This window comes from Wyeomyia smithii, chromosome 2 (assembly GCF_029784165.1).
Source record: "Wyeomyia smithii strain HCP4-BCI-WySm-NY-G18 chromosome 2, ASM2978416v1, whole genome shotgun sequence".
NCBI lineage: Eukaryota > Metazoa > Arthropoda > Insecta > Diptera > Culicidae > Wyeomyia > Wyeomyia smithii.
Genome location: NC_073695.1, coordinates 79,111,386 through 79,125,192, shown reverse-complemented (window position 1 = coordinate 79,125,192; position 13,807 = coordinate 79,111,386). Strand labels below are relative to the sequence as shown.

The 13,807-nt window shown below is 43.8% G+C and overlaps 1 protein-coding gene and 1 pseudogene across 1 annotated transcript; both read left to right on the top strand.

Annotated features, from left to right (window-relative positions):
• The first annotated feature begins 145 nt into the window (after positions 1-145).
• Positions 146-9,500, top strand: LOC129719707 (mucin-2-like). The gene is made up of 17 exons (XM_055671102.1): positions 146-218; positions 615-902; positions 1,221-1,346; positions 1,419-1,594; positions 1,911-1,962; positions 3,031-3,252; positions 3,325-3,456; positions 4,305-4,562; positions 5,073-5,246; positions 5,613-5,861; positions 6,665-6,982; positions 7,244-7,399; positions 7,724-7,749; positions 7,866-8,187; positions 8,698-8,835; positions 8,908-9,039; positions 9,448-9,500. The coding sequence occupies exons 1-17, from the start codon at positions 146-148 to the stop codon at positions 9,498-9,500; spliced, it is 2,895 nt and encodes a 964-aa protein (XP_055527077.1).
• Positions 9,501-9,596: 96 nt separating this feature from the next.
• On the top strand, positions 9,597-13,766 carry LOC129719706 (mucin-2-like; annotated as a pseudogene).
• The last annotated feature ends 41 nt before the right edge of the window (positions 13,767-13,807 follow it).

The window sequence follows — 13,807 nt, the reverse complement described above, 5'->3', positions numbered from 1 at the left end:
AACTACAACGGAAGGTTCTTCTACTGAATCAACGACAGCAACGACAACAGGATCGACTACAACAGAAGGTTCTACTACAGAATCGACAACAGGATCATCCACAACATCGACTACTGAATCGACGACACCGACGTCGACACCAACGATGACACCAACGACGACACCAACGACGACACCAACGACGACACCAACGACTACAGGATCAACTACAACAGAAGGTTCTACTACTGAATCGACAACAGGATCATCAACAACATCTACTACTGAATCGACGACTGCAACGACAACAGGATCAACTACAGAAGAAGGTTCTACTACTGAATCGACAACAGGATCATCTACAACATCGACTACTGAATCGACGACAGCAACGACAACAGGATAAACTACAACAGAAGGTTCTACTACTGAATCGACAACAGGATCATCTACAACATCTACTACTGAATCGACGACTGCAACGACAACAGGATAAACTACAACAGAAGGTTCAACAACCACTACTGAATCGACGACTGCAACAACAACAGGATCAACTACAACGGAAGGTTCTTCGACTGAATCAACGACAGCAACGACAACAGGATCGACTACAACAGAAGGTTCTACTACAGAATCGACAACAGGATCATCCACAACATCGACTACTGAATCGACGACACCAACGTCGACACCAACGACGACACCAACGACTACACCAACGACGACACCAACGACGACAGCGACGACAACAGGATCGACTACAATAGAAGGTTCTACTACAGAATCGACAACTGGATCATCCACAACATCGACTACTGAATCGACGACACCGACGTCGACACCAACGATGACACCAACGACGACACCAACGACGACACCAACGACGACACCAACGACTACAGGATCAACTACAACAGAAGGTTCTACTACTGAATCGACAACAGGATCATCTACAACATCTACTACTGAATCGACGACTGCAACGACAACAGGATCAACTACAGAAGAAGGTACAACATTTACTACTGAATCGACGACTGCAACGACAACAGAATCAACTACAACGGAAGGTTCTACTACTGAATCAAAGACAGCAACGACAACAGGATCAACTACAACAGAAGGTTCTACTACTGAATCGACAACAGGATCATCTACAACATCGACTACTGAATCGACGACAGCAACGACAACAGGATAAACTACAACAGAAGGTTCTACTACTGAATCGACAACAGGATCATCCACAACATCGACTACTGAATCGACGACACCAACGTCGACACCAACGACGACACCAACGACTACACCAACGACGACACCAACGACGACACCAACGACTACAGGATCAACTACAACAGAAGGTTCTACTACTGAATCGACAACAGGATCATCTACAACATCTACTACTGAATCGACGACTGCAACGACAACAGGATCAACTACAGAAGAAGGTACAACATTTACTACTGAATCGACGACTGCAACGACAACAGAATCAACTACAACGGAAGGTTCTACTACTGAATCAACGACAGCAACGACAACAGAATCAACTACAACGGAAGGTTCTACTACTGAATCAAAGACAGCAACGACAACAGGATCAACTACAACAGAAGGTTCTACTACTGAATCGACAACAGGATCATCTACAACATCGACTACTGAATCGACGACAGCAACGACAACAGGATAAACTACAACAGAAGGTTCTACTACTGAATCGACAACAGGATCATCTACAACATCTACTACTGAATCGACGACTGCAACGACAACAGGATCAACTACAACAGAAGGTTCAACATCCACTACTGAATCGACGACTGCAACAACAACAGGATCAACTACAACGGAAGGTTCTTCTACTGAATCAACGACAGCAACGACAACAGGATCGACTACAACAGAAGGTTCTACTACAGAATCGACAACAGGATCATCCACAACATCGACTACTGCATCGACGACACCAACGTCGACACCAACGACGACACCAACGACTACAGGATCAACTACAACAGAAGGTTCTACTACTGAATCGACAACAGGATCCTCTACAACATCGACAACTAAATCAACAACAGAAACGACAACAGGATCAACTATAACAGAAGGTTCTACTACAGAATCGACAACAGGATCCTCTACAACATCGACAACTAAATCAACAACAGAAACGACAACAGGATCAACTACAACAGCAGGTTCTACTACTGAATCGTTTACAGCAACGACAACAGGATCAATTACAACAGAAGGTTCTACTACTGAATCGACAACAGGATCCTCTACAACATCGACAACTGAATCAACAACAGAAACGACAACTGGATCAACTACAACAGAACTGAATCGACAACAGGATCATATACAACATCTACTACTGAATCGACGACTGCAACGACAACAGGATCAACTACAACAGAAGGTTCAACATCCACTACTGAATCGACGACTGCAACAACAACAGGATCAACTACAACGGAAGGTTCTTCTACTGAATCAACGACAGCAACGACAACAGGATCGACTACAACAGAAGGTTCTACTACAGAATCGACAACAGGATCATCCACAACATCGACTACTGCATCGACGACACCAACGTCGACACCAACGACGACACCAACGACTACAGGATCAACTACAACAGAAGGTTCTACTACTGAATCGACAACAGGATCCTCTACAACATCGACAACTAAATCAACAACAGAAACGACAACAGGATCAACTATAACAGAAGGTTCTACTACAGAATCGACAACAGGATCCTCTACAACATCGACAACTAAATCAACAACAGAAACGACAACAGGATCAACTACAACAGCAGGTTCTACTACTGAATCGTTTACAGCAACGACAACAGGATCAATTACAACAGAAGGTTCTACTACTGAATCGACAACAGGATCCTCTACAACATCGACAACTGAATCAACAACAGAAACGACAACTGGATCAACTACAACAGAACTGAATCGACAACAGGATCATATACAACATCTACTACTGAATCGACGACTGCAACAACAACAGGATCAACTACAACGGAAGGTTCTTCGACTGAATCAACGACAGCAACGACAACAGGATCGACTACAATAGAAGGTTCTACTTCAGAATCGACAACTGGATCATCCACAACATCGACTACTGAATCGACGACACCGACGTCGACACCAACGATGACACCAACGACGACACCAACGACGACACCAACGACGACACCAACGACTACAGGATCAACTACAACAGAAGGTTCTACTACTGAATCGACAACAGGATCATCTACAACATCTACTACTGAATCGACGACTGCAACGACAACAGGATCAACTACAGAAGAAGGTACAACATTTACTACTGAATCGACGACTGCAACGACAACAGAATCAACTACAACGGAAGGTTCTACTACTGAATCAACGACAGCAACGACAACAGAATCAACTACAACGGAAGGTTCTACTACTGAATCAAAGACAGCAACGACAACAGGATCAACTACAACAGAAGGTTCTACTACTGAATCGACAACAGGATCATCTACAACATCGACTACTGAATCGACGACAGCAACGACAACAGGATAAACTACAACAGAAGGTTCTACTACTGAATCGACAACAGGATCATCTACAACATCTACTACTGAATCGACGACTGCAACGACAACAGGATCAACTACAACAGAAGGTTCAACATCCACTACTGAATCGACGACTGCAACAACAACAGGATCAACTACAACGGAAGGTTCTTCTACTGAATCAACGACAGCAACGACAACAGGATCGACTACAACAGAAGGTTCTACTACAGAATCGACAACAGGATCATCCACAACATCGACTACTGCATCGACGACACCAACGTCGACACCAACGACGACACCAACGACTACAGGATCAACTACAACAGAAGGTTCTACTACTGAATCGACAACAGGATCCTCTACAACATCGACAACTAAATCAACAACAGAAACGACAACAGGATCAACTATAACAGAAGGTTCTACTACAGAATCGACAACAGGATCCTCTACAACATCGACAACTAAATCAACAACAGAAACGACAACAGGATCAACTACAACAGCAGGTTCTACTACTGAATCGTTTACAGCAACGACAACAGGATCAATTACAACAGAAGGTTCTACTACTGAATCGACAACAGGATCCTCTACAACATCGACAACTGAATCAACAACAGAAACGACAACTGGATCAACTACAACAGAACTGAATCGACAACAGGATCATATACAACATCTACTACTGAATCGACGACTGCAACGACAACAGGATCAACTACAACAGAAGGTTCAACATCCACTATTGAATCGACGACTGCAACAACAACAGGATCAACTACAACGGAAGGCTCTTCTACTGAGTCAACGACAGCAACGACAACAGGAGCAACTACAACAGAAAGTTCTACTACAGAATCGACAACAGGATCATCTACAACATCGACTACTGAATCTGCGACACCAACGTCGACACCAACGACGACACCAACGACGACACCAACGACTACAGGATCAACTACAGCAGAAGGTTCTACTACTGAATCGACAACAGGATCATCTACAACATCTACTACTGAATCGACGACTGCAACGACAACAGGATCAACTACAGAAGAAGGTTCAACATTTACTACTGAATCGACGACTGCAACGACAACAGAATCAACTACAACAGAAGGTTCTACTACTGAATCAACGACAGCAACGACAACAGGATCAACTACAACAGAAAGTTCTACTACTGAATCGACAACAGGATCATCTACAACATCGACTACTGAATCGACGACAGCAACGACAACAGGATAAACAACAACAGAAGGTTCTACTACTGAATCGACAACAGTATCATCTACAACATCTACTACTGAATCGACGACTGCAACGACAACAGGATCAACTACAACAGAAGGTTCAACATCCACTACTGAATCGACGACTGCAACGACAACAGGATCAACTACAACGGAAGGTTCTTCTACTGAATCAACGACAGCAACGACAACAGGATCAACTACAACAGAAGGTTCTACTACAGAATCGACAACAGGATCATCCACAACATCGACTACTGAATCGACGACACCAACGTCGACACCAACGATGACACCAACGACGACACCAACGACGACACCAACGACGACACCAACGACGACACCAACGACGACACCAACGACGACACCAACGACTACAGGATCAACTACAACAGAAGGTTCTACTACTGAATCGACAACAGGATCATCTACAACATCTACTACTGAATCGACGACTGCAACGACAACAGGATCAACTACAGAAGAAGGTACAACATTTACTACTGAATCGACGACTGCAACGACAACAGAATCAACTACAACGGAAGGTTCTACTACTGAATCAAAGACAGCAACGACAACAGGATCAACTACAACAGAAGGTTTTACTACTGAATCGACAACAGGATCATCTACAACATCGACTACTGAATCGACGACAGCAACGACAACAGGATAAACTACAACAGAAGGTTCTACTACTGAATCGACAACAGGATCATCTACAACATCCACTACTGAATCGACGACTGCAACAACAACAGGATCAACTACAACGGAAGGTTCTTCTACTGAATCAACGACAGCAACGACAACAGGATCGACTACAACAGGATCGACTACAACAGAAGGTTCTACTACAGAATCGACAACAGGATCATCCACAACATCGACTACTGAATCGACGACACCAACGTCGACACCAACGACGACACCAACGACGACACCAACGACGACACCAACGAGGACACCAACGACGACACCAACGACTACAGGATCAACTACAACAAAACGTTCTACTACTGAATCGACAACAGGATCCTCTACAACATCGACAACTAAATCAACAACAGAAACGACAACAGGATCAACTACAACAGAAGGTTCTACTACTGAATCGACAACAGGATCCTCTACAACATCAACAACTGAATCAACAACAGAAACGACAACAGAATCAACTACAACAGAAGGTTCAACATCTACTACTGAATCGACGACTGCGACGACAACAGGATCAACTACAACAGAAGGTTCTTCTACTGAATCGACAACAGCAGCTACAACAGAAGGTTCTACTACAGAATCGACAACAGGATCATCTACAACATCGACTACTGAATCGACGACTGCAACAACAACAGGATCAACTACAACGAAAGGTTCTTCTACTGAATCAACGACAGCAACGACAACAGGATCGACTACAACAGAAGGTTCTACTACAGAATCGACAACAGGATCATCTACAACATCGACTACTGACTCGACGACACCAACGACGACACCAACGTCGAGACCAACGACGACACCAACGACTACAGGATCAACTACAACAGAAGGTTCTACTACTGAATCGACAACAGGATCCTCTACAACATCGACAACTGAATCAACAACAGAAACGACAAGAGGATCAACTACAACAGAAGGTTCAACATCAACTACTGAATCGACGACTGCACCAACAACAGGATCAACTACAACAGAAGGATCTACTACTGAATCGACAACAGGATCCTCTACAACATCGACAACTGAATCAACAACTGAAACGACAACTGGATCAACTACAACAGAACTGAATCGACAACAGGATCATCTACAACATCTACTACTGAATTGACGACTGCAACGACAACAGGATCAACTACAACAGAAGGTTCAACATCCACTATTGAATCGACGACTGCAACAACAACAGGATCAACTACAACGGAAGGCTCTTCTACTGAATCAACGACAGCAACGACAACAGGAGCAACTACAACAGAAAGTTCTACTACAGAATCGACAACAGGATCATCTACAACAACGACTACTGAATCTACGACACCAACGTCGACACCAACGACGACACCAACAACGACACCAACGACGACACCAACGACTACAGGATCAACTACAACAGAAGGTTCTACTACTGAATCGACAACAGGATCCTCTACAACATCAACAACTGAATCAACAACAGAAACGACAACAGAATCAACTACAACAGAAGGTTCAACATCTACTACTGAATCGACGACTGCGACGACAACAGGATCAACTACAACAGAAGGTTCTTCTACTGAATCGACAACAGCAGCTACAACAGAAGGTTCTACTACAGAAGCGACAACAGGATCATCTACAACATCGACTACTGAATCGACGACTGCAACAACAACAGGATCGACTACAACAGAAGGTTCTACTACAGAATCGACAACAGGATCATCTACAACATCGACTACTGACTCGACGACACCAACGACGACACCAACGACGACACCAACGTCGAGACCAACGACGACACCAACGACTACAGGATCAACTACAACAGAAGGTTCTGCTACTGAATCGACAACAGGATCCTCTACAACATCGACAACTGAATCAACAACAGAAACGACAACAGGATCAACTACAACAGAAGGTTCAACATCCACTACTGAATCGACGACTGCACCAACAACAGGATCAACTACAACAGAAGGTTCTACTACTGAATCGACAACAGGATCCTCTACAACATCGACAACTGAATCAACAACAGGAACGACAACAGGGTCAACTACAACAGAAGGTTCTACATCTACTACTGAATCGACGACTGCAACGACAACAGGATCAACTACAACAGCAGGTTCTACTACTGAATCGACAACAGCAACGACAACAGGATCAATTACAACAGTAGGTTCTACTACTGAATCGACAACAGGATCCTCTACAACATCGACAACTGAATCAACAACAGAAACGACAACTGGATCAACTACAACAGAACTGAATCGACAACAGGATCATCTACAACATCTACTACTGAATCGACGACTGCAACGACAACAGGATCAACTACAACAGAAGGTTCATCATCCACTATTGAATCGACGACTGCAACAACAACAGGATCAACTACAACGGAAGGCTCTTCTACTGAATCAACGACAGCAACGACAACAGGAGCAACTACAACAGAAAGTTTTACTACAGAATCGACAACAGGATCATCTACAACATCGACTACTGAATCTACGACACCAACGGCGACACCAACGACGACACCAACGACGACACCAACAACGACACCAACGACGACACCAACGACTACAGGATCAACTACAACAGAAGGTTCTACTACTGAATCGACAACAGGATCATCTACAACATCTACTACTGAATCGACGACTGCAACGACAACAGGATCAACTACAGAAAAAGGTTCAACATTTACTACTGAATCGACGACTGCAACGACAACAGAATCAACTACAACGGAAGGTTCTACTACTGAATCAACGACAGCAACGACAACAGGATCAACTACAACAGAAGGTTCTACTACTGAATCGACAACAGGATCATCTACAACATCGACTACTGAATCGACGACAGCAACGACAACAGGATAAACTACAACAGAAGGTTCTACTACTGAATCGACAACAGTATCATCTACAACATCTACTACTGAATCGACGACTGCAACGACAACAGGATCAAATACAACAGAAGGTTCAACATCCACTACTGAATCGACGACTGCAACACCAACAGGATCAACTACAACGGAAGGTTCTTCTACTGAATCAACGACAGCAACGACAACAGGATCGACTACAACAGAAGGTTCTACTACAGAATCGACAACAGGATCATCCACAACATCGACTACTGAATCGACGACACCAACGTCGACACCAACGATGACACCAACGACGACACCAACGACGACACCAACGACGACACCAACGACTACAGGATCAACTACAACAGAAGGTTCTACTACTGAATCGACAACAGGATCATCAACAACATCTACTACTGAATCGACGACTGCAACGACAACAGGATCAACTACAGAAGAAGGTACAACATTTACTACTGAATCGACGACTGCAACGACAACAGGATCGACTACAACGGAAGGTTCTACTACTGAATCAAAGACAGCAACGACAACAAGATCAACTACAACAGAAGGTTCTACTACTGAATCGACAACAGGATCATCTACAACATCGACTACTGAATCGACGACAGCAACGACAACAGGATAAACTACAACAGAAGGTTCTACTACTGAATCGACAACAGGATCATCTACAACATCTACTACTGAATCGACGACTGCAACGACAACAGGATCAACTACAGAAGAAGGTACAACATTTACTACTGAATCGACGACTGCAACGACAACAGAATCAACTACAACGGAAGGTTCTACTACTGAATCAAAGACAGCAACGACAACAGGATCAACTACAACAGAAGGTTCTACTACTGAATCGACAACAGGATCATCTACAACATCGACTACTGAATCGACGACAGCAACGACAACAGGATAAACTACAACAGAAGGTTCTACTACTGAATCGACAACAGGATCATCTACAACATCGACTACTGAATTGACGACAGCAACGACAACAGGATAAACTACAACAGAAGGTTCTACTACTGAATCGACAACAGGATCATCTACAACATCGACTACTGAATCGACGACTGCAACAACAACTGGATCAACTACAATGGAAGGTTCTTCTACTGAATCAACGACAGCAACGACAACAGGATCGACTACAACAGAAGGTTCTACTACAGAATCAACAACAGGATCATCCACAACATCGACTACTGAAACAACGACACCAACGTCGACACCAACGACGACACCAACGACGACACCAACAAGGACACCAACGACGACACCAACGACTACAGGATCAACTACAACAGAAGGTGCTACTACTGAATCGACAACAGGATCCTCTACAACATCGACAACTAAATCAACAACAGAAACGACAACAGGATCAACTACAACAGAAGGTTCTACTACTGAATCGACAACAGGATCCTCTACAACATCAACAAATGAATCAACAACAGAAACGACAACAGAATCAACTACAACAGAAGGTTCAACATCTACTACTGAATCGACGACTGCAACGAAAACAGGATCAACTACAACAGAAGGTTCTTCTACTGAATCGACAACAGCAGCTACAACAGAAGGTTCTACTACAGAATCGACAACAGGATCATCTACAACATCGACTACTGAATCGACGACTGCAACAACAACAGGATCAACTACAACGGAAGGTTCTTCTACTGAATCAACGACAGCAACGACAACAGGATCGATTACAACAGAAGGTTCTACTACAGAATCGACAACAGGATCATCTACAACATCGACTACTGACTCGACGACACCAACGACGACACCATCGTCGAGACCAACGACGACACCAACGACTACAGGATCAACTACAACAGAAGGTTCTACTACTGAATCGACAACAGGATCCTCCACAACATCGACAACTGAATCAACAACAGAAACGACAACAGGATCAACTACAACAGAAGGTTCAACATCCACTACTGAATCGACGACTGCAACAACAACAGGATCAACTACAACAGAAGGTTCTACTACTGAATTGACAACAGGATCCTCTACAACATCGACAACTGAATCAACAACAGAAACGACAACAGGGTCAACTACAACAGAAGGTTTTACATCTACTACTGAATCGACGACTGCAACGACAACAGGATCAACTACAACAGCAGGTTCTACTACTGAAACGACAACAGCAACGACAACAGGATCAATTACAACAGAAGGTTCTACTACTGAATCGACAACAGGATCCTCTACAACATCGACTACTGAATCAACAACAGAAACGACAACTGGATCCTCTACAACAGAACTGAATCGACAACAGGATCATATACAACATCTACTACTGAATCGACGACTGCAACGACAACAGGATCAACTACAACGGAAGGCTCTTCTACTGAATCAACGACAGCAACGACAACAGGAGCAACTACAACAGAAAGTTCTACTACAGAATCGACAACAGGATCATCTACAACATCGAATACTGAATCTACGACACCAACGTCGACACCAACGACGACACCAACGACGACACCAACGACGACACCAACGACTACAGGATCAACTACAACAGAAGGTTCTACTACTGAATCGACAACAGGATCATCTACAACATCTACTACTGAATCGACGACTGCAACGACAACAGGATCAACTACAGGAGAAGGTTCAACATTTACTACTGAATCGACGACTGCAACGACAACAGAATCAACTACAACGGAAGGTTCTACTACTGAATCAACGACAGCAACGACAACAGGATCAACTACAACAGAAGGTTCTACTACTGAATCGACAACAGGATCATCTACAACATCGACTACTGAATCGACGACAGCAACGACAACAGGATAAACTACAACAGAAGGTTCTACTACTGAATCGACAACAGTATCATCTACAACATCTACTACTGAATCGACGACTGCAACGACAACAGGATCAACTACAACAGAAGGTTCAACATCCACTACTGAATCGACGACTGCAACAACAACAGGATCAACTACAACGGAAGGTTCTTCTACTGAAACAACGACAGCAACGACAACAGGATCAACTACAACAGAAGGTTCTACTACAGAATCGACAACAGGATCATCCACAACATCGACTACTGAATCGACGACACCAACGTCGACACCAACGATGACACCAACGACGACACCAACGACGACACCAACGACTACAGGATCAACTACAACAGAAGGTTCTACTACTGAATCGACAACAGGATCATCTACAACATCTACTACTGAATCGACGACTGCAACGACAACAGGATCAACTACAGAAGAAGGTACAACATTTACTACTGAATCGACGACTGCAACGACAACAGAATCAACTATAACGGAAGGTTCTACTACTGAATCAAAGACAGCAACGACAACAGGATCAACTACAACAGAAGGTTCTACTACTGAACCGACAACAGGATCATCTACAACATCTACTACTGAATCGACGACTGCAACGACAACAGGATCAACTACAACAGAAGGTTCAACATCCACTACTGAATCGACGACTGCAACAACAACAGGATCAACTACAACGGAAGGTTCTTCTACTGAATCAACGACAGCAACGACAACAGGAGCAACTACAACAGAAAGTTCTACTACAGAATCGACAACAGGATCATCTACAACATCGACTACTGAATCTACGACACCAACGTCGACACCAACGACGACACCAACGACGACACCAACGAGGACACCAACGACGACACCAACGAGGACACCAACGACGACACCAACGACTACAGGATCAACTACAACAGAAGGTTCTACTACTGAATCGACAACAGGATCCTCTACAACATCGACAACTAAATCAACAACAGAAACGACAACAGGATCAACTACAACAGAAGGTTCTACTACTGAATCGACAACAGGATCCTCTACAACATCAACAACTGAATCAACAACAGAAACGACAACAGAATCAACTACAACAGAAGGTTCAACATCTACTACTGAATCGACGACTGCGACGACAACAGGATCAACTACAACAGAAGGTTCTTCTACTGAATCGACAACAGCAGCTACAACAGAAGGTTCTACTACAAAATCGACAACAGGATCCTCTACAACATCGACTACTGAATCGACGACTGCAACAACAACAGGATCAACTACAACGGAAGGTTCTTCTACTGAATCAACGACAGCAACGACAACAGGATCGACTACAACAGAAGGTTCTACTACAGAATCGACAACAGGATCATCTACAACATCGACTACTGACTCGACGACACCAACGACGACACCAACGTCGAGACCAACGACGACACCAACGACTACAGGATCAACTACAACAGAAGGTTCTACTACTGAATCGACAACAGGATCCTCTACAACATCGACAACTGAATCAACAACAGAAACGACAACAGGATCAACTACAACAGAAGGTTCAACATCCACTACTGAATCGACGACTGCAACAACAACAGGATCAACTACAACAGAAGGTTCTACTACTGAATCGACTACAGGATCCTCTACAACATCGAAAACTGAATCAACAACAGAAACGACAACAGGGTCAACTACAACAGAAGGTTCTACATCTACTACTGAATCGACGACTGCAACGACAACAGGATCAACTACAACAGCAGGTTCTACTACTGAATCGACAACAGCAACGACAACAGGATCAATTACAACAGAAGGTTCTACTACTGAATCGACAACAGGATCCTCCACAACATCGACAACTGAATCAACAACAGAAACGACAACTGGATCAACTACAACAGAACTGAATCGACAACAGGATCATCTACAACATCTACTACTGAATCGACGACTGCAACGACAACAGGATCAACTACAACAGAAGGTTCAACATCCACTATTGAATCGACGACTGCAACAACAACAGGATCAACTACAACGGAAGGCTCTTCTACTGAATCAACGACAGCAACGACAACAGGAGCAACTACAACAGAAAGTTCTACTACAGAATCGACAACAGGATCATCTACAACATCGACTACTGAATCTACGACACCAACGTCGACACCAACGACGACACCAACGACGACACCAACGACTACAGGATCAACTACAACAGAAGGTTCTACGACTGAATCGACAACAGGATCATCTACAACATCTACTACTGAATCGACGACTGCAACGACAACATGATCAACTACAGAAAAAGGTTCAACATTTACTACTGAATCGACGACTGCAACGACAACAGAATCAACTACAACGGAAGGTTCTACTACTGAATCAACGACAGCAACGACAACAGGATCAACTACAACAGAAG